This window comes from Suncus etruscus, chromosome 11 (genome assembly GCF_024139225.1).
Source record: "Suncus etruscus isolate mSunEtr1 chromosome 11, mSunEtr1.pri.cur, whole genome shotgun sequence".
In the NCBI taxonomy this organism is placed as follows: domain Eukaryota; kingdom Metazoa; phylum Chordata; class Mammalia; order Eulipotyphla; family Soricidae; genus Suncus; species Suncus etruscus.
Window position 1 is genome coordinate 68,382,519 of NC_064858.1, and position 26,971 is coordinate 68,409,489.

The window sequence follows — 26,971 nt, forward strand, 5'->3', positions numbered from 1 at the left end:
CTATACATAAAATGCCCCCTTTTTTAGTATATCTTTGCAAAAGGGAATGGTGCCATATTATATTGCTGGTGTATTTGGTGGTAAGAATGACAGGCTGCATAATCTCTGTGCCCTTTTTTTGACCTGAACTTTTATCCCTGGCAAGCCTTTTTCATCTAACTTTTTGTATCAAGCAAAACCAAACCAGGTGAAATTTAAAAAAAAAATTATATATATATATTAGAAGAAAAAAATAAAAATAAAATTTAAAAAAGTAATTAAAGAGGGGGCCGGAGTGGTAGTACAAACGGTAAGGCATCTGCCTTGCATGTGCTAACCTAGGACCGACTGCAGTTTGATCCTTCAGCATCCCGTATGGTCCCCCCAAGCCAGGAGCGATTTCTGAGGGCATAGTTGAGGAGTAACCCCGAACGTCATCGGGTGTGGCCCCCCTCCAAAAAAAGGAAGGGGTCATAGAGGTAGCATGGAGGTAGGGAATTTGCCTTGCTTGCTGATGGACAGTGGTTCGAATTCCGACATCCCATATTGTCTCCCAAGCTTGCTAGGAGTGATTTCTGAGCATAGAGCCAGGAGTAACTCCCGAGTGCTGCAGGGTGTGACCTAAAAACAAAACAAACAAAAAGTAATTAAAGAAAAAGATGGAAGAGGCTATCTTACATTTGGGAATAAACACACTATGAGTTATTTTTATAGAGGCATTAAACATATAAAAGAAATATTTATGTCTTTTGAGATATTCTTGTGGGGGGTGAAATCCAGGGCACATTTTAATCACACACTGTGGTCTTGTTGAGTTTGAGAAATGATTTGCAGCACTAAGGGATCAGGTATTGTCCTTGAGCTGGGTGTCCTTCTGAAGTTGAATTTAGTAGTATGCTTGGAAGTCTACATTTGGAAAGGGGTGGGTGAGAAGGGCCACAAAGCATGAGTCAGCAGGAGTGTTTGATGTAGTTTCTTGCTGGGGCAGGAAATGTGAAATTGAGAGGGTATCCTTTCACTTTGTGATCTGGGTGATGGCTTATTGGGGCAGGAGGTCATGTACCCTTTTTTTTAATATCATTTACTCTCCAATTTATTTCTATTGAATACTCTGATAATATATGTTGCTTCATATAAAATTTGAATAATGATTCCTTTTGAAAGGTATTTTTCAATAGATGGTATTAGGATTTTTGACTAGAAAATGAAATAGGCAAAGTGAGTTAGCTAAATATTTTATTTTAATGGATGAAGTATGTACAAAATAAAAATGAATATATTCTAACAAGTGTTTGAAGTCATGGTATATTTCTATAAGAAATAATTTTTCAACTGAAGATTGAACTTTGGGTTTGTTTGGAAAAAAATTGTCTAAACTGAAGGATGCTATTTCACATAAGAAGCTTAGAAATTTCATTTAATGGATAAGAATAAAGCAGGTTTATTCAGGAATGGGAGAGAGATTATTATTGATAAAATAACATATAGTAGTACATCATAGGAATTTAAATAGATTATATTTATACTTAATAAGTTGGGAGAAACATTAAAGTTGAGAAAGCTATGTAGAGAAGTAATATAACAAGTTAAACAATGAATGGGGGCCAGAGCGATACACATTCATAGAGTTCTAGCTTTGCAAACTCAGGCTGACCTGATTTTGATCCCTCACACTCTATATCGTCCCCAGGAGTGATTCCTGCATGCATAGCCAAGAGTAACCCATGAGCATTGCCTGCTATAACCAAAAACAAAAATGAAAAGAAAAAATATTAATCTACACTAAGAACATAGATAAGAGGCTTAGAGAGTATGCCTGGCATCCACAGGGTCCCAAAGTTGTTAAGACATTTTCTGAACCACTAGGTGTGACCCACTCTCTCCCACCAGAGCACTCCTGATCTGACCTCTGATATATTAGGCCTTCACTACTGGGTCCAGTATTAAGAGGAATGGACAGAGTTGCTCCCCTAATCCCTTTCACTAATGATGAATTTATTTGGCTGCTCTATGTGTGATAGATTATAAATGTGCAAGAATAGGACAAGTGAAACTCTTGGTGATTGAAGTACTTCGAGCTAGAAGGGTCTTTGTCAGTTTTTGGTGGTGCTGCCTTATGTACAGATGTACTATATGTTTAGATGCTGAAACACATGGTAGTGTCTTGGTCATTGAAGCAGTAGAGAGTAACTGGAAAAATGCTACATATCCATTCTTTTATTGACTTGATTTTTTTATCTATTTGATATACTTATTTCATAATTTCTATATAAAACAATTATATGATTAAAATGTACTATGTTCTTAAAAAGCATGAATATTGATTTCTTTTCCTAAATACAGGTGAATTCTAACTATATTTTACTAATGTATTTATCAGGTTTTATTTTATAAGACAATTTTTCATGAAATTAATGTTACAGTGATTTAATTAAAACATTTCAATATAGTATTATAAATATCAAATATATTATTATAATATGCTGTATTGGATAAAAAGCTAAATGAAGTGAAAGATCCTTTGTGTGCTAAAAGTCTTGATTCAATTCTGGTACTACATGGTTTCCCAAGTATCACCAAGGGCATTCCCCAAGTACTGAATCAGGCGTCAGTTCCATATACACAGTTGGTTGTAACCTAAACAAACAGGCCAACCAACAGGGGAAGGAGGGTGTGTGGCTAGGTTTGTGAGTAGCCAATCAAACACACAATATATTAGAATGATAATGTTTTCCATCATTGTTATTAGAGAATATATAATTTAATTTCAAGTGGCATACCTATAAAATTCAGCTGAAATTGTATGTTAATTGCCTTCTGAGATTATTTTTGTAAAGTAAGTATATTATTCTAATGACAACAAGTCAATGTCCCTTGAAATAATGACAAGGAGCATTTAAATTCCCATGCTCCTGAAAGTGCTGCAATATTAAGTCTAATGTTTGTACTTTCTTATTTTAAAATTAAAGATATGCTATCTCCATAGTGTATTGAATTCTCTCATACCTAGTCTTCAATTTTTAATTTTTCATAATGTTTTGTTTATACTTTAAAATATACTGATTTCAATTTTAAATTCACACTTTATAAATTGATTTAAAAATACTTCCTCAATGAATGTCACTTAAATCACACTCTTATTTCAACACATTTCCAATAAAATTGATACATTTCCAAAGAAAATATATTTAAATAAATTAACTTTCTTGTAGTTACTATTAACACCAACACATCTAAATTCAAATTTATATTTGAAATAATCAGTAAATTTAATGTTTGCACGTTGAGGGTTTTTTGCTATTTATTAAACATAAATTTTTAACTTTATGCTCTACTCTAAATTATAAAGCTATGAGCCTTTTGTTTTTCAGATTGTTGCCTTGCGTGAACAAAATGTTCATATACAGAGAAAAATGGCCTCAAGTGAGGGATCTACAGAGTCAGAACATCTGGAAGGGTTGGAACCTGGCCAGAAAATTCATGAGAAGGTAAGACCATGTTTTCTGTGACACTGCTACCACATTCTGTCATTTGGCAGGAATATGAAGTTTTTATAATAGGACATGCACTTCACTGTGTTGTTTTATTGGTCAAATTTACTTGTCATTTATGCCACTTACTTTTTTTTAAGTATTTTTTTCATACCTTTTTAAAATTTTACATTATTGAATTTCCTTAAAAGTATTCAACATTTATAATACATTCTAATTTTAAAAATATATTCATAATACATTTAATTGATACACTTATAATAATATGCATTTATGTGCATAATTATGCACTTTTATAATACATTTATAGTTTATGTATAAATGTATTATATATAGATGCATATATATCATTTATATGTTCAGAATTTTCCTTCCCTCTATTGATGTTGAAATGATTAGGAGTTTCTTTATCTCTCTCTCTCTCTCTCCCCACCCCCTCACAGACACACACACACACACAGTTGTGATGCTCACTTGGGATTGCAAATCAGGTTTTATAACCAATTATCTGACTATAGTTCTTGTAGCAAAATTGCTCATACACATTTTGCTGGCAGTGTTTTCTGGGTCATTGCTATGCTAACATGTGTGCCTTTGTGGCAAGGGACATACTCCTGAAAATTTTTCATTCATCCCTTGCTTTTAGTTTGTCTCCTTTCCTGGAATGGCAAACTTTAGCTATGACACCTGTACACACTTGACCGTGCTGCTGTGAGCAACGGCGTGCAACACCAAAGATCTCAGACAGTAGAGATCTCTGTCAGCAGAGCCGCCAACATTGCCCTCAATGTTTGTGCTAATACCAGGAATAGAATCAATCTCATATAAAACTATAAATTGTAGTTATTTTGACTGATACAGTATTTGAGTGCTAAAGAGGAATATGGATATTAACAAAGAGTTTCCACAGATCACAGATATTATAGGCTTTAAGTTTTGGGTTATCCAGTAGTTACTGATTTATGTTCTTTAATAATTTTGTTAGTCGCTTGAATTGGTCTTTTTTTTTTCTACATTTTGTTGTTTTGGAGCAAAACAACCAGATTATTCTGAACATCTACCTAAGATGGTAGGTGCTAAATTTATACTAGAGTTTTAGTGATTAAAATAATGGATGGAGAAAATGATTGAATGAAATATAATTGACCAGTTACAAAGAACAGAACAAAGAGGACAAATGTAATAAGAGAAATGGAAAACACTGCTAGTAGTATAAAATATGACACTGGAAGCAAAAATCTGGGTTCAAATTTTAATCTTTGTATTCATCAGTAATATTACTTTAAGGCCAGGGGTCTCAAATTCGTGGCCCACGGGCCGTTTGCGTCCCTCCGTACAACATTTTGTGGCCCTGCCCTAGAGGAATCTTTTTTGTTTTGTTTTGTTTTAGTTGTTTGGGTCACACACCCCCAATGTTCAAGACTTACTACTGACTTTGCACTCAAGGATCACCCCGGCTTTGCCTACGGCCCCCCCGGTAAATTGAGTTTGAGACTCCTGCTAAGCAAAATACTTACACTACGCTTTATTTTAATTTTTAATATTCAGTATGTATAATGACTAATGATTTTCTATACAGTTTGTATAATACCTAATATATAGTCAGAGCTAAATATATGTTGGACAAGCAAATGACCAGAAATAGCCCCAAAATTTAGGAACTCTTTCTTTCTTTTCTTTGTTTTTGGGCTACACTCGGGTTATTCCTGGCTATGTGCTCAGAAATTGCTCCGTCTTGGGTCAGTCACATGCAAGGCAAATGCCCTACCACTGTGCTATCACTACAACCCTATGAAACTCTTTCTTATTTAGCCATACAATTTACCAGTTTATATGTTTGGGGATAAATATTTAATCAGCATTATTATTTTTATATTATAACATACTAGTTAAAGATCTAGAGGTAAAATCAAATTTTACTTTAGGTACATAGCAATCTTTTGGAATGAGAAGAGATATTTTCTAAGATATAAGATTGGCAGAAGTATTTAAAAGTATCTCCTGAAATTACTCTTGGTCTAATATGTACCGATAGTGTACCACATAGACTTTATTATTTGAATATGATGCCCATAACTATTTTAATCATCTGTGCATGCATTTCATTCAGCCTAATTAATGCGTTACAAATGTGTCTACAATTTAAAATTAATTACCATCTCTAGGTATTCCATATTCTTATTATTTCTATTTTTAAAACCCTACATATGGGTTGTTTACTGTGTTTTATCTTCCCATTCAATGACTTCATTAAAATTTTTATGTATTTCATGTTTTATAATTTATCTTAAAGCTCCTTTAAATGATTAATAATAGACTAATTATATTAATTATTGAAAAAATTGGTGTACATCTCTGACCAAATAGTCAATAATTAATTTTAAACTATACATTTTATGGTACAATTTTTTAAAAGTAAAAAGTAAGTGCTTAAAAAATAAACAAAAAAACAAAAAAACAAAAAAGTGCTTGATATTTATTATGCAAATGATGATATATTTATTCTAATCTAAAATTAATGCTGATATAAATTGCTAATGCTACACTTTGTCCTCACCTTTTTCCCATTTACTCTAGAAAGATTAATAAATCATGATATGTTAAATATGAAAACTTTGAACATATGCATATGAAGTTCTTTAGAAGAGACTCAAGGACTTAAAATATAGGCATGAAAAACATGAGAATACTATCAAATATGTCCAAATTAATTTTAAACATATAATTATAATCAACACAAAATTGTTCCTCCTAGTTCTCACCCCCCCAAGTGAGTTTACTTAAAATACTAGAAATTGAGCTCCCATATAATCCAGCTATACAACTTCCAGGGATATGCCCTAGGAACACACACACACACACACACACACACACACACACACGCACGCACGCACGCGCGCACGCACGCGCGCGCGCGCATGCGCATGCGCACATACAACGCACAGTACAAAAATGCTGCTACACACCTATATTCATTGCAGCACTATTTACAATGGCCAGAATCTGGAAATAACCAACTGTCAGGAGAGATGAAGTCATGAAATTTTCCTATACAGTGATGGTTATTGAAACTCTTATGCTGAGTGAAATAAGTCAGAGGGAGAGAGATAGATATAGTCTCATTCATCTATGGGTTTTAAGAAAAAGAAAATATATTATTTTAATAAAATCCAGAGATGATAGAGATGAGGGCTGGAAGAACCAGGTCACTATATGAAGCTCACCACAAAGAGTGCTGAGTGCAGTTAGAGAAATAACTACAGTAACAACTATCATGAACAATGGTAGTGAGTGAGAGAAATAGAATGCCTGTCTTGAATACAGGCAGGGGGTGGGTAAGGAGGAAGATGGGGCATTGGTGGTGGGAATGTTGCACTAGTGAAGGAGGGTGTTCTTTTTATGACTGAAACCCAACTACAAACATGTTTGTAATCATGGTGCTTAAATAAAGACATTATTTTAAAAAATTCTTAAAATAGTGTATTTGAAACTAAATACTCTCACTGCCAAAAAAAGCAACCTTTTAAAAGAATGCTCACAAAGTCATCAAAAACTATTTGGACAAATGTTTTATCTAACCTTATAACAATTACTTCACTATGTATACCTGTATTATGTTTTATATACTTACTGTGTGCAACATTATATATTAATTAAATATTAATTAATCTAAATAAAATTATCGTCTTTAGTATAATAGATCTTCAAAAGTGAAATTAAAATGACAAGCAAATATTTTTTCTTCACTAATTTATAAAAATGTGAAGTTAATATAGCTTCCAAATTCTCTGGAAAAATCTTATAAAAATGTTTATCCCAGGAGAATTTAATTATTTTTACTAAAATAGAAATTATATGTTTGCAGTTATATATTTTAAGTAAGCATTATTTATCACTTAAAATTAAAGTTAAATGTGTTTAATTCACCACAATTTTGGCAAAAGAACTAGATGTTGCCTTAGTTTGTACTCAAAACAAAGAATAGCTATGAAATAAAAGATAAAATTGTCACACTAATTTTCTCTATATTTTTCAAATGACATTTTAGTAATTTTTAACTATGGGCTAATCCTAGAAGAAGGATAACAAATACTAATATTCTAAAGACTTGTATCAAATACAAAGAGAGACATAATTTTGGTATTTATCTGCCAAATTGGAAACTATATTTAAATGACTGGTCTCACCTCATCAGAAGTTAGCATGGTCAATATAAGGAAACTTTAGCATTTTGTCCTTTCCACTTTTTCTTATTTGTAGACTATATATTTCTAACATACTACTTACATTCATATACATTTAAAGCATATCTCTAGATATGCTTTGTATTTTTCTGCAATAAAGACAATTTCTCTGTATAATACACTGAAACTTTAGAGAACATTATTAATTTGACTTTTATGATCACTTATAAAATATTTCCATATTTGTGCAATCATCCTCTTAATTTTGTACTTTAACCATTTATGAAAAATTAAGTTGTTCATTAATAGCCTATATATACATGCCCCTATTCAGAAAACTTACTATCATATAATATTTTATTTAAGAGAATAGAATAACCAAAATATGTATGTAGTTTAAAAATGTGTCCTATACCTACTATATGCCAAACATCATTCTAGGAATTGTAATACAGCAAATATGTAATTATTTATCTCCTGAAATTTTAACTTAGCAAAATGAAGTTGGTTAACCAAAAATAAATAAGAAGCAAGTCATATGGTGTCTTAAAAGATAATAAAACTATTGAAGAAATAATAAAGGTAGAAAGGATAGAAATGTCAGAAGACATAGGAATAAATAGAGATGGAGGCAGTTTTCACGTTTAAATATGTAATGGCCCCTTCAAAATAACTGAGGCTGTAGCCATGTTCATTTCTAGATTAGAACATCCCATATAGAAGAGAGAATGAAAACAAATGTTATAGCATGAAATATAGATAGACTAATTAAAGGAGCTAAGAGATTGTTAGAATAGCTAACAGGAATATCAATTTATGACTGGATGGTTATATTCAGGAAAAAAGCAAAAATAAGGACAGCAATACCAACCATCAGAAATAGGAAGAAATAGGAAGCCATAGACCTCGTCCTATTGGATCTTCTAGGACTTTGGAGTCTCCAAAGAGGATTGAGCAAACAAGCACCCCTTAACACAAGAAGAGGTTGTGAAAATGCATTGAATTCCAGTATGTTGCAAAAGTAAAGCAAACACTTTTCTAATGGATTATCACTCCTTTGCTCAAGATCATTCAGGGTATGAGAATGATCACAAAATAGCACTTGATCTGCCCATTTACTCCCCCTCCCATTCTCCTGCTGTAGTTCATACCATTTTTGCTTTAATGCTTCCTTTGACACCTTCCCTGTATGACTTGGACTTAGATGTCATGTTAATTCAGAAAGAGGAAGAACTGCCAATGGTCTCACTTATGTATAATAAATTAATAAACAAATCAAGATGCTAGGAAATATCCGATGAAATAAATTTCTGCATTTTGACTCAGGACTGATACTAAAATGGCATGATCAGGGTGATGATTGGATTGTAAGGATGGAAGGAACATACTAGAAATGACATCAGGACAATAATGGAACAAAAAATGTCACATATGTGTTAAGGCACCCACTCGTTTTGCAATGCAGCCAACTCTGCTTAGATCTCTGACACCAAACATAGTCCTGTGAATACTGAAAGGGTCTCTTTCCATCACAGAGCCAAAAGTAACCCATGAACACTGCTGGATGTGGCCTACCCTTGCCAATTAAAAAGTATAAGAAGTATCATAAGCACAGTAGTGGTGGGTCTTTGGCACTTTGATGGTGTTGGAGTTATAGTAATTTCCACACCAAAAGCTAAAACATTAACACTATTGTACCTCTGTTCTTCAAAGCAGCAACAAAAAAAAAAATGATACTGATACTTGAATTATTATTGGCACAAAATACCCTGGCTAAAAATAAGATCAATTACATGAAAGGCAGTTGCCACAAGATACATCCACAGTTAAGTAAAACCACTCAGTTCACTTCATCTTACAAGAAGTTACTCCTAATGAAAGAAGATGATTGCTTGACATGAGCAGAAGGCTGGCTGCTTCCCAAACAGGGGTGTCAGTGGTGATTAGGAAAGGATTAACATACATGGCAAAGATAAAGCTAATGGACTTCTCTAAAAGACTGGATAAGAAGTCATGGCAAGGCAGGAATCAAGGTTTTTTTAATCTGAGGAAACTGGAAAGAGTATGTTTTCACCAATGGAACTGTAAACCTTGGATATTAAACCCTGTAAGGAAAAAGCCCAAAAATTTAGTCTAGAAAAATCTGAGTTTGATTAGACTATCCCTTAAATACTCAATTAGGAAAATTGAGTAGCAATTAAATATATAAAAATATAACTCATTGTGATGAGATGAAAAAACAGTACACTTAAATTTTAAAATATATTTTTAACATTTTTATTTTTTAAATAATATCCTTATTTAAGCACCATGATTAAAAACATGTTTGTAGTTGGGGTTTAGTTATAAAAATAGCATCCCCCTACACCGGTGTAACATTCCCACCACCAATGCTCCCCATCTTTGTCCAATCCCCCCTAAAATTTTTTAATTTAAAAGTTAATTAAAATCATATATACTTTATATATAAAAGTAAAAAATATATAAATTTTGCTGGATTAACAAACATATATATAAATAGTGTTGATAAAAGTATTCTGATTAAATAACATGAGAATACCTTCATAATATGTCAATTACCATCTGATGGTTATTCCCCATATGATCTTGCCCTGGTATGTAATTTTTCAATGGAAATTATCCATGTACTGACTATGTACAACCATTTTTATGCAACAGCCTACCCTGACATCATTTTTAACACATAATTAGTTATCACAAACTTTGTTTCCCAAACTCCATTTTGGTTTCTACCCATGTTTACACCAAATCTGCTTCTTTTATAAATTTTATCTCAATAATTAAGCTTTCTGATCGAAAGCTAAATATTGTGGATCCTACTTTATAGTCTTTACTTCTGATCCATGTCATACCCACTACTTCCAAAGATTAGAAACACTCTCACAAAAGTCAGTGCTTTAACACCTGTGCCCAGGTTACCATTCTAATTTGCCTTGATTTACAAAATATTTACAATTTATCTATTTTATTATATTTTAAGAGTCATGGTATAACTATAAAACAGTAGAAGGATAGATTGGATATGAAAATATGTCAATTCTATATCAGTACCTTTCACACAGAATCCAACATCTAATGATCCTCAATCTTTCAAAAACCTACCCATCTATACGCACTCTCACTGATCCCATTACCTACTGGTTACCTTAGAATACCTAAAACCAAGTGTTATTTCAATTTTTCTATTTTGTTTTTAGATGCATGATTTGTATACTGCATTTTAGTCTAAAATCAATTTTTATTAATAAATTTTTTCAGGATAAGCTTGTCTTAATAAAACATGTGACTTTTTACAGTGCACATGTTTTTGTTTTGCTAAAATTCAATTTTAATTTGGTCTGTTATATTTCAGCTGGCAATGCTAGCTGCGAATGGAGTAAAAGAAAAAGTGAATGCTGAGAAAATAAGCAGATGTCACTAATTTTTATTAGTTGAAAAAGACTATGCATAGATTATCAGAATAATGGAGAATAATTTTCATAAAAATGTTGCCTGTTATTTCCAGGTAGAAAAGCTTTTAACTATCTTGTCATTTTTTGCATATAAAGTAAGTTCTCTTTCATGTTGAAAGCTAAAGTTGTCTAACTCAAAACTTCATTTGCTCTCTTTTATATCTTATATGTACTCATTTTCTCATAGTATGTCCCTATCTTTTATCCATACAGAAAATGCTTCCAAACTTTGTTCAGTTTCTCTTCCTCAAATAATCCCTTTGCCCATGTTTTACTTGAAATCATACTTATCTTATTTGAAAGATCCAAATCAATGATTATCACAAATAGTATACTTTCTTTGATCCTACAACATAAATATGAAAGTAAATACTATCATAATGGCATTTCATTATAATGCTTTATAGTTGTTTAGATGTCATTTTCTTCTAGAAAGCAGTATCCCTGATGTCATGAATAAAGCACCACATTAAAGAAAATCCTAAAAACCTATTGCTTTCTACCTATCACATAGTAGAGCTTAAGAAATGAAAAAATACATATATTGAAAAAATGAACAATGCTTAAATTTGAAAATTAGAAATTTAAATACATTAAAATTTAAATATATAAAAAAGATTCTAAGTGTTCATAAGCTTGCATTAGGGTAGAATATATTCTTAGAACACAAAATGTTCAAGCTCCAAAGGAAAGAAGCTGGTAAATTGTATTAAATTGTATAAATAATTTAGTACTTTATTTATGTATAAATTAAATTAATAATTTAAAAGGCATGCATTTCTTTTTTTTTTTTTTTTTTTGGTTTTTCAGTCACACACGGCAGTGCTCAGGGTTTACTCCTGGCTCTATGCTCAGAAATCGCCCCTGGCAGGCACAGGGGACCATATGGGATGCCAGGATTCGAACCACCATCCTTCTGCATGCAAGGCACGGAGGCCTTACCTCCGTGCTATCTCTCCGGCCCCAAAATGCATACATTTCAAACAGCATTTTAAATCAAGCAAATAAATTGACCACAACTAGAGAAGATATATTTGCAACTCACATGTGTATGAAGATTTTTTATTCAGAAGATATATAAGAAATAATTTCAAAAGTTCTTAAAAGTTACCCAGTCAGTAAATGGACAAAGAATTTGACTAAACATTTTATACAAATGTGCTATAGACTCATGAAAAAAATGTTCATCATGATTAGTCATTGGGAAACATAAATGAAAATCACACATTTCTACACATTAGAGAGCTCAGGTCCATCCTGGGTGATACATCTATCCAATGGGGCTGCTCTAGGGATTCAGTGATGTTCATTCTTGCAGAGCTGGGGACTATGAAGGCCTTATTGGTAAATGCCCAAGAGCACAGTATTCCTGCATTTAATTTTAAGGAAGATGTAGGAAACTGCAATTTTCATTATTGTTGTTGGGAATAAAATATGGCGTAATTACTTTGGGAAATGGCTCAAAGTGTTAAATTTAGATTTACCATATAATCCAATAATTGTTCTATTAAGAATATATCGAAGAGAACTGGAAATATGTTTTCAGGGGCCAAAAAAATATCTTGGTGGACTGAAAGTTTTGCTTTCAGGATCTGGATTCAACCCCCGGCACAGCATGGTTCCCTGGACAACACCCAGAATGACTCCCAGGCACAGAGCCAGAAGTAACTAATGAGCATGGCAATGAGTAAAAAAATAAAGCAAAATATGTTCTACTAAAAAACTTGTAAACAGATGTTCCTAGAAATATTATTCACAGTAGTCAATTGGTTGAAATTATCTAAACTCATAATACATGGAAACTATATAGATAACATTCAGTATATGAATGTTCTGTTAACATTAAATGCTAACAGTTCTATTAGCAGACTTCAGTGTGAATAAGTCTTCAAATATTAAGAAGAAAAATAATCCTAATAATAAAGGCAATGAAAAAATGACTTGCAAAATTTTTGTTGCTTAGGGCTGGAGTTGTGAGTAGTAAAGAATTGCTAAATGGGTAAGAATTTTCCATTTTGGATGATTAAAATGTTCTCATTTTATATTCATAATTGTGCAAGCCTTTAAGTGTGAACTAAATGCTGATAATAATTATTGTTTAAAACAATAAATTTGGTAGAAAATAATTTCTCAATAATGCTATTAAAATAAGCATTGAGCTTCTCAGAACTTTATCTTTTAGTTATGATAAAGAACACAATTTAAAAATAAATCTGGATAAACAGTGATCTCAAATAAAGGTGATGGGTTTTAGATATTGACAGTTTTTAAATGACCTATCTACTCAGAAATTGGGAAATCATTTATTGATAACACCATAAAATAAATCATTTGATTTGTGTTTACTAATTTTTATACACTTTGCTTGTGAACACTTAATTGAGTTTGGACATTTTTTCACACATTGTCAATATTCCATAGTTCACAAATTATTCAGTATACATTTGTTGCTTCAAGGAATTAAAGTGTTTAACATTTAAAAATGTTTTGATTGCCATATTACTGTTTCTATTTAGTAAAATACCTTTTAGGTTTGGCCCATGTATAAACTATTTTTAAACAAGATTTTAATGGATCTCAGGTGCATGGAATTGGAATTACTGGTTTTCTAATTAGAAATTTAACATCCTTCAGTTGGACTAAAGTATTTATTAAATATGTTTTTATTTATACACAAATTCATGTACAAAGTTCATTCTTGGTACTTATCTAAGCCATGCAGAATATATAATTTTATTCTTTGATTTCACATGTTCTAATTAAAGGTAAAGTGGTAAATGTTCAATATGCTTAACTTGGTTTCAGAAATCTGCATCTAATTCACATCAGCTTTGTAATTTTCTGATTCTATTTCCAACATTACTTATAATAGGTCTAAAGTATAAACTGCATTTTTTTAATTCTATATAACAGTTTCAAAGCCAAATAAGCAATAATTTATTTTAAAATATTTTTTAGTTTACTAGAATTCTAAATATGAGGCAGTGAATTTAGCAAATCACAAGTTGTCTTGTCATTAGTAGGGAATTTACATACTTAAAGATATTTTATATTCTTACAAGACTCTAAAAAGTTATAGTAAAATAATATTCTTTGCTTATCACAAATTTGGATAAAACTTACTACCCATAGTCTTTAGATTTCTTTTCTTAATAAGTTCCCAGTTATATTATTATTAGAAAAAGATTCAATAGCTTAAATATGTAGAAAGTTTTATACTATGTGAAAATCACTCAAGTAAATTGTGCTCATAAAATTGCTATCTATTTTTATTAGCTCACAATAATGCAGACCTGTATGTATGTAGTATGTATGTATGTATGTAGTCTCTCATACCTTTGCAATAGACACACCTTTAGAAAATGAGTTTATTCTTATTAAGACCAATATCGAGTGAAGAGAGATCTGATCATCCAAGCATCCTCTCTTTATGATTTGTTTGTAACAGAAGATCATTACTGGTTGTACAGTTATTCTGAGACACCTTCAAAGTATTAGATAGCCCCAAATCATGTCTTAAAAAAACATCTTGAAAGTGAATCTAATCTTGCTCTGCTTCTTACATCTGCGTTTTCTCAGCTGTTTAATATTAATGACCTATCAATACTACTTTCTTTTAGTCACTTTTCCTATGAACTCTTTAATATTGTTTCCATTATTTTAATAGATTTTGTATTTCTTTTCTCTAACAGTTTTGATCTACAGTGACACTGTATTTCTAATAATCATCAGTGGTGTGAAATGACACAAGAAAAAATCACAGCATGGGTTCCAGAGGATTGTTCAGTTGGAAGGGCACTTGCCTTGCATTTGGATCCCCAGCACCATATATAATCAACCGGTCCATTTTATGAATTCGGATTCAGGAGTATAACCTGAGTACCACTGGTTGTGGCCAAATAAAACAAACAGCAAAAAAAAAATTAGAGAACTAATATGGTAGATAAACATTTTTGGTACACAAAATTACAATATCAGTGTTATACAAAAGGAGATGAAATGCTAACCAAAGTGTTAAAATAGTTTTATACTTGTTTACTGGTTGAGAATTACAAAATTACAGAGCTCTAAAAATAGTCCAGGCATTGAGTTACTTGCACTGCAAACTGCCAAGCTTTATTCAGTTGGTTCCCCAATTGATTAACATCTGTAGCTATTTACATGTCAGGAATAGCCCAAGCACCATTGAGTAAGGCCCAACTCCCCTACAAATTATAAAATCATTATAAATAGGACTCCCTTGAAATAAATTTATTTAGTTATAAAATAGGAGCCAGAGGTACTGAAAAAATGGTGCAAATTTATCTGAAATAAGAAAGAATACATCATAGATATGAAGCCATAAAATGTCTTCTTGTGTCCTCATCACCAAACTTCTCCAGTACAGCTAAGCTGTCGCAGTGGTCCTCAAACTATGTCTCCCGGGCCACATATTGTATTTGTATGTGTTTTGTTTCTTCATTGCAAAATAAGATATATGCAGTGTGCATAAGAATTCGTTCATAAGTTTTGTTTTTACTATAGTCAGACCCTCCAATGGTCTGAGGGACAGTGAACTGGCCCCCTGTTTAAAAAGTTTGAGGACCCCTGCGAGGATCCACCTTTAGAGACATGGTTTTCCCTGATTTATAGAAAAACTCTTCAAAGAAAGGAATAAAACAGTTTTACAGTACCAAAACCCTTTCCACCTTTCTCCCATGGTTTAATTATGCATTCTGGTGTCTTTCATCTTCTTAGTAATAGAGACAATAGGACTCTTTCTGGGCAGTACTGTTTTTCTGGGTAGGTGAGATTCATAGCAGGAATCGCCTTCTTTGAAAGGAAAATATTTTGTAAGTACTTTTATTTGTGTCATTGTAAATAAATATTGCAAGCATGTGAAAGATTCTAAATAGATAGAGAAAATATAACTTACTTTATGCATCTTTAGTTTAATAATATGATCTGCATCATATGAATGTAACTGCTCTTATTGAAAAATATTCCAAAAAAAAAAAAAAAAAAAAGAAAAATATTCCAAATAATTGTATTATTAGCTGCCATATATTGACTTCTTATTATATAGTAGTGCTCTTCACTAACAAATATGCGTATGATGTATGTTTGTTGTATATATACACATGCATAATCATATATAGTATGTGTGTATTTATAATCATACACACATATGTAAAATCAAATACATGTTAACCTGTTTGAAAATAACATGGCTAGCTCTGCATTTGTATGTCAAAGGACAGGTTTGTTTGTTTGCTTGTTTTTTAAGAAAAAATGTGTCTTGGGACCAGAGTGGTGGTGCAGCAGTAGGGCATTTTTCTTGTACACTGCTGACCTAGGTTGAACCGCGGTTCTATCCCTGGCTTCCCATATTGTCCCCCAAGCCAGGAGAAGTTTCTTATTGAATAGCCAGGAGTAACCTCTTTGCATCACTGGGTGTGACCCAAAAACCTAAAAAGAAAAAAATGTGTCTTCTAAAACTTTTCTCTATAGATATATCAGAAATTTATTCCTCGAGTGAAATCTGAAATTGGTTTTATTTCTTCCAATTCATAAATTTATTTTAAGAGAAAGCTAATCTTAACTGAACTTTGTTTTCTCTTTTTCTTTCTACAGCGTCTGTCTAACGGTTCTATAGATTCAACTGATGAAACTAGTCAAATAATGGAACTACAAGAATTACTTGAAAAGCAAAATTATGAAATGGCCCAAATGAAAGAACGATTAGCAGCCCTCTCCTCGAGGGTGGGAGAGGTGGAACAGGAGGCGGAGACAGCCAGAAAAGATCTCATTAAAACAGAAGAAATGAACACAAAGTATCAGAGGGACATCAGGGAAGTATGTGATTCACAATCATTTCTTGAATATTGCTTCTGAGGTGGCTTTTTATCATTTTTCCTAATAGCATATATTCTTTGAATTGTCTCAAAATACAGTAAATTTTTAAGATGTATTATATGACTTACCAGATATCCTCACTAATCCTCAATATACATGCAGAAAATAATTTGGCATCATATCTAAATTATGGTCAAAATGTTCCATAGTTTTTATAACTTTATAAAGTGAAGGTTTTAATTTTAAATAACTGTCATTGTGAGCATAAACAATTAATTACATCCTCATAACATACTGAGATATTCCTTTAATAATACATTAAATTTTCTCTTTCAGTTGTTTTTTTTTCTCTGAATGTGGATGTCAATGTGGGTGAATGTGGAAACTTTATATATTTTGTTCTTGCTATACTTAAAAATCACTTAATCTTTTTAATTAAAGGGCATTCTTGATAGTTAATGCAAAAGATCCAAGATGTTTAATTTTAGCTTCTTAACTTTAGAACATTTCCATTTTTTATGTCTAGTCAGGTTGAAAGAAAGTTATCTGGGAGCAGAGCAAGAGTACAGGAACTTGCTTTACACACAATCAAATTAAGTTCTGTCCCCAGCATCCCTACAGTTTCTTGAGCCTGCCACTCCATTTCTTCTCCCAAACTTGAAAAACTTTGCTCTTTTTAATCACTCTTCTGGAAAGTTCATTCAGTTTCATGTCTGTAAAAGCTATCATTGGCTTTAGAAACCTTCTTTAAAACCATTATTGACTTTAGAAATTTTATTTAAATAGAAGACTACACACACACACACACACACACACACACACTGATTTCCAGATGTCCACATACTTATCACTATGGGATGGCTATCTTAAGGTTATTAACCTTATTTCTATCTTCTTAATGCCATGGTATTTGATCTAATTATTTACACATTAGCATTTATCCTTACTTATTCAATATCACATGGGACCTATTGCTCTCTTATACAATTTATATTTTAGTTCTAACTGGTTTTTTCTCACAAGCCTCCATTTTTTTTTACTGAGTTCTTAAATTCATTTCACCTGTATTTTTTCCTTTGTCTTGTTTTGTTCAGTACTCTCTTTTAATTAACCTCACAGATATCTATTATTTAACAGGCACTCAAAATTGATTGATAATGTGATGCCTGGGCATAGTTTAGGCATAAAGTATAGGTATGCTATATTTAGTTCCCAAATTATTTCCAGCTATTTGGTAGGAAAACCTTCGTCATATTCCCATCATTCTAAGTGAGAAACTCGAGGCTAAGTGAAATCAACACCAATTCATGACTTTTCCTACATCCAGTATCCCATCTTATCCAACAAACCCTACAATTAGAAAGACATGGATCAATCTGGATTTAAAACCCATGATTGGTGGACCAGAGCCATAGTACAGCAGGTAAGTACATATTGTACATGTACAGATTGTAAATGAACGACTTAGGTTTGAAACCTAGAACACCACATTATTCCCAGAGGCAGCCTGGAGTGATCTCTAGTGCAGATCAAGAAATAGGCCCAAAGGGAGCCTCTTCTTTTTATTTTCTCGCTCTTGTGGTTGTAATTTGGTTGTTGTTTTTGTTATTGTTGCTGTTGTGCTTTTCTTTATAACTTCTGTTTTTTTTTTTTTCGTTTTTGTTTCTTGTGTGGTTTTTTTGGGGGGGGCTATGTTTTTCTTCTTTCCCTTTCTTCTTTTAAATTGATATCTATAACCTCTCGATGGACTCCTCCCAGGTTTTCCTTTTCTCTTCTTTTTTCTTTTTTTTTTTTCCGAACTGAACCACATAACTTGAATCATCTTGTTCTGCTTCATAAATTGAGGGTGGGAAATGGATGGTACCAGGACCAGTCATATGAACATTAAGTGAAATAAAAAGTGACCAGACTTAAACACCAAGCCCAAAGTCAACGACGACAAAATTGATATCCAAACTACAAAATCTATCCACAGAAGGGACCAGTTGCACTAGCAGTTTGGGGGGGCAAATGAGGGAGATATGGGATGCATGTAGAGAACAGGGGTGGAGGGAGAACAACACTAGTGGTGGGAATGGCCTTCATTCATTGTCACTATGTACCTTAAATATTATTGTGAAAGATTCTTAATTCACTTCGGTCACAATACAAATTATTTAAAAGAAAGGAGAAGTAGGCCCTGGGCTCTGCTTTTATGGCTCCCAAACAAAAACAAACAAACAAAACCTGTTCTTAGGACCAGAGAGATAGCACAGTGGTTAAGGCACATGCCTTGAATGCAACCAACCCAGTTTGATCCCAGGACCACTTGACTCTAAAAGAATTATTGTGTGCACCCTTAAGGCCTAACAGGCATCTCCACGTGCAGCCCTGGCACCCCCAGAGCACAGCGTGAGTGGTTCAGAGAATCACCTACTCACAGGTTAAGTGCAATGCTATGCCACTGACCTCACATTGACACTTCTGTGCTTTGACTAAGAAATGTCAGTAGGGGCTCCCAAGTATCCACAAAAACACATACATATACTAGGAGTCTGTGCTTTAACAATCAGCAAATTATGTTTATTAAAATGTAGAAACTAGAATTTTAATTCTCATTACACCTAGTTTGTCTTTATCCTGTCAGTCTTGATTATTGATTTAATCCATACTGGTGTCCGGGTACTAATTCTGAAGGTCAATTTGTTCTGATTTTTTGGATTGACTACATTTGTAGTCATTTGTAGCTTAAATTTTGAGCTACAAAACCAAGGAAGTAGGTAGCTTCATAACCTTACAATTACCCTAGACTCTGTAATGATTGTGCACACCACCACAAAATGTATGTGGAGAAAAATTTTTTTATTTAATTTTTTTCTATGCTTATATGTTCATTATGTTTTCCAAATTCATTTTTAATTGAAATATATGTAACAAATGAAATTGGATTCAAAGTCATTTGGACAATTCATAAGTGAATTTGATTCAAATCAAGCACTTCTCCCTGGTCTTTTAACCATGTAAAATGAAACTTTTAACTATGTAAAATGAAAATACTAATAATAAATTTCTTATTTGAAAATTGCATTGGAATGTAGAACTGTTGCCACCATTTTAACAGTTTTATAGTTTGATCTCATTCATAATTATGCCATGATGTCATCTATCTATTCTTTATTTTCAAAGTTATAATTTGTTTAAGATATCTTAATTTAAGAAGTTTTTCTTAATGAAGTTTGAAATAACACTATTTCAGTATCAATCCCATCAGCAGTGTTAGCTTTACTTTACCTTCATTCCCATCCCCTTGTCTCTTCCTAACAGGTACATTTTCAGACTTTAGTTATTGTATTTTGGGTCTCATGCTCATATAGGATTGGCTCTTGTCAAAGTATAACATAGTGTATACATTTTTTTCTAAGAATGCCCTGATCTGTACCAACCAATTTTAAGTGCATTTTGTTAAATTTTCAGAGAAAAGAAGACTTTCAATGAACCCAAAATGTATAAAGACTTCTGAGAGCTTAATTGAGAAAACTTGATTGAAGCTCAAATCCTTCCACCAGAAAAAAAAAAGATACAAATCAATTATTTATCGGAAGAAAACAGTCATTGTTATACCTGAATATTTTATCAAGTAATAGAATCTCACTAAAATATCAGAGATTCTGTTCTCAATCTTTGGGGTTTTTAATTGTAGGCCATGGCACAGAAGGAAGATATGGAAGAGAGAATCACAACCCTTGAGAAGCGTTACCTCAGTGCTCAGAGAGAATCTACCTCCATACATGACATGAATGACAAATTAGAAAATGAGCTGGCAAATAAGGAGGCCATACTACGGCAGGTGTAGTATCTCTGTCTAGGTCTGTTTCTGTCATTTGTGTTCTAGCCATAGTAAAATAAATGAAGACAGTAGCATATTTCTTGGCATTAGGCATTCTCTATTCTTTATAATGAATCTCAACAAGACATCAAATTCTGAATATGCAGTTTACTTTTATAGAAAGAGTATTTTTTTAAGGACTTTGGGCAAATAATATCATGGAAATATGTGGACAATTACTAGTTTGCATGATAGGCATGGAAATAATAGCTTGTATTCGTTGAAGAACAGTTGCTGAACACCAGAGACCCTAGTGATGGGTGTTTGGTATCTTAACTGTGATTTGTTTTGTGTTTCCTTCCCTTTTTCAGATGGAAGAAAAGAACAGACAATTGCAAGAACGTCTTGAGTTGGCTGAACAAAAGCTGCAGCAGACAATGAGAAAAGCTGAAACTTTACCTGAAGTAGAGGCTGAATTAGCTCAACGAATTGCAGCTTTGACAAAGGTACTGAAATGGAGCAGTTGATTGATTTATGCATAGTTTAAGAAGTACCTATATCTTTAGACTCTGTCAGAAATAAACTTAATATGGCTGCATTCCTGTATTTCATATTATGTGTGTTTTATTTAACATCAATCATTAGTATCTAAATGTTATTTCCTTACACATTTACAAATTTAAACCTGGACATAAACTTTTAAGTATTTTCAATGATAATATTTGTACATAAAAATAGTAACCCAATAGAAATACACACTGATGCACTGATGGTATTTAATATGTATATCTATTATGCATACTACTTTCATAGTTTTTTTTTCTGGTTTTGGGGCCACACCCGGTGATACTCAGGAGTTACTCCTTGCCCTGCTATCAGAAATCACTCCTAGCTTGGGAGACTAAATGTGATGTTGGGGTATTGAACATAGTTTCATCCTAGGTCAGTGCTTGCAAGGTAAACATCCTACTGCCTGTGCCACCTCCCCAGCCCCTACTTTCTTAGGTTTAATAATTGCTTGACTATTCAAGTTTAGAGAATATTTAAAGTAGCTGATTTCTTTTGGACTAGAGTATAATATAATTTGCTAGAAGTTCAACTTGTAGGCTATTAGTTCAACTTGAAGCTATTAGTCAGAAAGTGGCCTTAATAGTTTCAGTATTTATGAGTCAATTAAAATAGAGGCTGGAGAGATAGCACAGTGGCAGGGCATTTGTCTTGCATGCAGCTGACCCAGGACAGACCTGGGTTCGATTCCCGGCATCCCATATGATCACCTGAGCCTGCCAGGAGCAATTTCTGAACACAGAGCCAGGATTAACCCTGAGCGCTGTTGGGTGTGGCCCAGAAAACCATATATATATTATGGCCATTCCCACCACCAGTGTTGACCTCACTCCACCATAGTTCCCAGCATGCATGCCATACCTTCACCCTTCGCCCCTGGACTGCTAGTATAACAGGTCCCTTTTTTGTATAGCTTGTTGTAGTTTGGGTCTCTTGAGTCTATTGTCATTGACTTTTCTTTGGCTATTTAGATTTGATCATTTTTTATTTTCATTCAATGCTACTGAGACCACTTGGCCCCTGGGTCCCATCCACTTTTTTTCCCGCAATTTGTAGGAAGACATAGAAATATGAGCAGAAGGGGGCCGGAGAGATAGCATGGAGGTAGGGCGTTTGCCTTTCATGCAGGAGGTCATCGGTTCAAATCCCGGCGCCCCATATGGTCCCCTGTGCCTGCCAGGAGCAATTTCTGAGCCTGGAGCCAGGAATAACCCCTGAGCACTGCCGGGTGTGACCCAAAAACCACAAAAAAAAAAAAAAAAAAAAAGAAATATGAGCAGAAGAGCCATTGAGGTGGTGCTAGAGGTAAGGTGTCTGCCTTGCAAGTGCTAGCTAAGGAAAGATCGCGATGGCTGTTCGATCTCCAGGCGTCCCATATGGTCCCCCAAGCCAGGGGCAATTTCTGAGCGCTTAGCCAGGAGTAACCCCTGAGCATCAAACGGTGTGGCCCAAAAAAACAAAACAAAACAAAACAAAAAAAGAAATATGAGCAGAACAATATGATTCAGGTTCTATGGTTCTGTAAAAAAAAAAATAAAAAGCGAGCAAAGCCCCTGTTTCAAAGCTATAAAAATAAATAAAATCCAAAAAGAAATAAAAAGAAAGAAGGAAAATATAAAATTAAAAAATTAAATAAATAAAATGAGGGAGGCAGATGGCTTTTGTTTTGTTTTTTTATGCATAGGCATAGTAAATATTGGAGGAAATTAGAAAGGGAATTCCCTTGTCTGAGAGGTACATGATATCTATACCCTTGAAGAATACTGACATGAGACCAACAGACTTCAGATATGTTAGTTGTCTTTCTTTATATTGCAGGAACCGTTCTGCTCAGTCGCGGTTGTCAATGCCAGTCCTCTGTAATTACAGATCTTGGCTTTTGCAGATTCAGGCAAAAGGCCTAAGATAGAGTATTTCTTTATGATCCCAGGAAAAGTTCTGCTCAGTGGCTTGGTTTTCTGTTTGTTTTTTTGCACAGGTCCTAGAACAGAGACTCTTCTGATTTCATTTCACCATTAGGTGATGAGGTAGGGCAACCTGCCCTTAGATCAAGATTGTTGCTATTTTTTCATCATCAGGATGTCATATGAACCTACCCTGGCTCAAGTTGGTGCCACAGTGATATGGCCTTCCTCGGTGTGGGGGAAATTTGATTCCTGGTACTGGTGCAGGGAGCTATGCCAGTTCTAAGTTTGCTGTCTGGGATTTGGTGTTGAAGTCAATGTTGAAGTCAACTTAGACTTGAGGTCTAAGTTAAGTCCTCATGACAAATGTTCAGTGTGGAAGGCGTCCCCTATATTATAAAATTTATGGATTTTGGTGGGGCCATAGAGATAGCATGGAGGTAAGGCATTTGCCTTGCATGCAGAAGGACGGTGGTTCGAATCCCAGCATCCCATATCATCCCCCAAGCCAGGAGCAATTTTCTGAGAACATAGCCAAGAGTAACCCCTGATTGTCACAAGGTGTGGCCCTCCCAAAAAGCAATAAATAAATAAATAAATAAATAAATAAATAAATAAGCCGAAAAAAACAAAAGGGGGGTGGAGCAGGGAGCAGTGACGCAAACATTAAGGCGTCTGCCTTGCCCATGCTAGCCTAGGACAAACTACGTCGAACCCCTGGCATCCCATATGGTCCCCCAAGACAGAAGCGATTTCTGAGCACAGAGCCAGGAATAAACCCTCAGTGTCACCGAGTGTGACCCAAAAACAAAACAAACAAAAAAAGGATATCAGAAAATCAAAAAAATTCTCTGGAAGTCTCAAAACTTTTAATTTTGCTAATTTTCTTTTTTAATTTTTTGTTATTGACTCCATTGTGATTTAACAAAGTTCTTTATAGTTGGATTTCAGAATACAACGTTTCAGGACCAATCCCATCACCAGTGTTTGAATTTCTCCACAACATTTCCAGATGCATTTCATGCCACCACTCCTTTCCCCCACCCTCCAGCAGAATAGGCCCATTTTAAGTTTTGATTGTTAAAGTTTGGGTCTCGTGATTTTATTGTTGTTGACTTTGGCTTGGATATTTAGTTCAGTCCTTTCTTAACACCACCAATGCACCTGCGACCTCTTGGACCCTCTCACATCTTTTCATATTTCTGTTTCTTCTCTAATCAATTACTTTCCTTCTCTTCACTATACCCTGGCGCCAAGAGTGTTCTAAAAACTTCCATTTAAACCATTATATTTTTTCATTATTCTAAATACCATAGATAAATGATATTTTGTATTTATCTTTCTTCTGGCTTACTACATTCAACATTCCAGTTTCATCCATGTTATAGCAAATAGCGTAATTGCACCATTTCTTACAGCTATGTAACATTCCACTGTATATATGTGTTGGAACAGTTGAACAATCACGTGTAAGAAATTAAAGATTGATCTATATTGCTCACATTACACAATAGTCAGTTCAAAGTGGATTAAAGACCTTGAGATTAGACCCAAATTCATAAAGTTAACTGGTGAAAATAAAGCAGAACACTCTAAGACCTCAAAGGAATCTTCAGTGATAGGATGCCAATGGCTAGGACTATAGAATCAAATCTAAGTAAACGTAACTATATTAAACTAAAAAGTTTCTGTATGGCAAAAGAAACACTTTCTAAAATTAAAAGACAGCTGAGTGGGAGAAATATTTGCAGTAATACAACAGATAAAGAATTAATATGAGTTTCTTAACAGACTTATTTTTATATGCACATCCACTTCTACCCCTAAAATAATTTTCCATTTACTTCTACCTAAACTATATATTGTTCTTTCCAAGTCTTCTAACTCACTCCTTTTGAAGTTTTCATTTAAGTTTTATCCTTTAAAAGTCTTTAAAATGGCAAACTTTATTCTGCTTCTTTATATTTTCTTTTTTTTTAAACCTCATATGACAATCTGTGAATTGTGTCAACATCACCATTTCATATATACAGATTTCAACATTTGTTAACCATGTTCTTTGTCCCTTTGGTTAAATCTTTATTCTTAATTCACTGCTCTTCTGTGGAGTAGTTTAAGAACTTTAAAATTCCATAGCTCATTTTTCTGTCCCATGTTCTAACAATCTTGCCTTTTTCCTTGGCCTCAATTATCCAAACCCTATAGGACTGTCCATATAATTCCTTTACTTAATTTTATTAAATTTATGTGCATGTTTAATATCTACTTTCAGTAACATAGCTTTTTGTTTCTACTTTTTGGCTACTTTTTGGGTGGGGGAACACCCGGGGATACTCCTGGCTATGCACTCAGGAATCTCTCCTGGCTTGGGGATCATATGGGACTACAGGAGATCTAATCTTGGTCTGTCCTGGGTCAGCCGCTTGCAAGGCAAATGCCCTACCACTGCACCATCTTGCTCTAGTGCCCTTTTGGGTATTTTTAAATATCTTAGCTTAAATCTAGTTGTCCCTCTCATATTTTGAATGGTATTTTTCAAAAATCCTCAGTTAACTTACCTGCTTAATATTATTTTCTACTTTTATTACATATCAATTATTTTTCTTTAATATTATTACTTCCTTTAAGATTTTTTCTTTAACTTTAATTATTACACATATTTTCAAATAAGGTTGTGTTTTTCCCAAAATTATTTCTCACTTAAATTTATCTGATCTTGTTTGAAGTTTCTTTTCATCCCTGGAAATCATGATTAGTGTAATAGCCAATCAGGAAATGCCACCCCAAAAAAATTAGATTGCTTTTTGTGAGAGCAGTGTTTACAGCAATGGCTTAAATTGTTGCCTTAACAAAGCTACAATAAATGTAAGTTAACAGTAGATTAAAACACATTTCTGTGTGTATTTACAAACATTGACTGGATTTTTTTCTTGTTTATACTCTCAGTTTTAAGGATGTTAAATCTTATTTAAGGATTTCAAAAAGCCCCAACACATTCATTAATGGTTAGAGAAAATTAAAACTTTTTTTATTAAAAACATATTTCTTTATCTTTATTTCTCTTTTTTTCTTCATTTTTTCCTTTATTTAAAAATTTGATTACATAAATGATTGTGATTAGGTTTCAGTCATGTAAAGAACACCCCCTTCACCAGTGCAACATTCCCACCACCAATGTTCCGAATCTCCCTCCATCCCACCCCACCCCACCTGTACTCCAGGCAGGTTTTCCAGTTCCCTCATTCATTCACATGATTATGGTAGTTCTCTATGTAGTTATTTCTATAGCATATTCACCACTCTTTGTGGTGAGCTTCATGAAGTGAGCTGGTGTTCCAGCCCTCCTCTCATTGTCTCTGAGGATTGTTACAAAAATGACTTTTATTTTTCTTAAAAACCATAGATGAGTGAGACTATTCTGCATCTCTCTCTCTCTCTCCCTCTGACTTATTTCACTCAGCATGATAGATTCCATGTACATCCATGTACAGGAAAATTTCATGACTTTATCTCTCCTGACGGCTGCATAATATTCCATTGTGTATATGTATCACAGTTTCTTTAGCCATTCGTCTGTTGAAGGTCATCTTGGTTGTTTCCAGAGCCTGGCTATTGTGAATAGTGCTGCAATAAATATAGGTGTGAGGAAGGGGGTTTTGTATTCTTGTGTTCTTAGGGTAGATCCCTAGGAGTGGAATAGCTGGGTCGAATGGGAGCTCAATTTCCAGATTTT

General features: G+C 33.6%; 1 protein-coding gene across 5 annotated transcripts in view; it reads left to right on the forward strand.

Annotated features, from left to right (window-relative positions):
* The window catches only part of PPFIA2 (PTPRF interacting protein alpha 2), a 452,934-nt gene that overhangs the window by 338,065 nt on the left and 87,898 nt on the right, over positions 1–26,971 (forward strand). For all 5 annotated transcript variants that reach the window (XM_049783353.1, XM_049783355.1, XM_049783354.1 and 2 more), the window contains 4 exons: positions 3,351–3,467; positions 16,741–16,962; positions 20,642–20,788; positions 21,139–21,273. In XM_049783353.1, the coding sequence (XP_049639310.1) occupies positions 3,351–3,467; positions 16,741–16,962; positions 20,642–20,788; positions 21,139–21,273 (621 nt within the window). The remainder of the gene's footprint in view (positions 1–3,350; positions 3,468–16,740; positions 16,963–20,641; positions 20,789–21,138; positions 21,274–26,971) is intronic.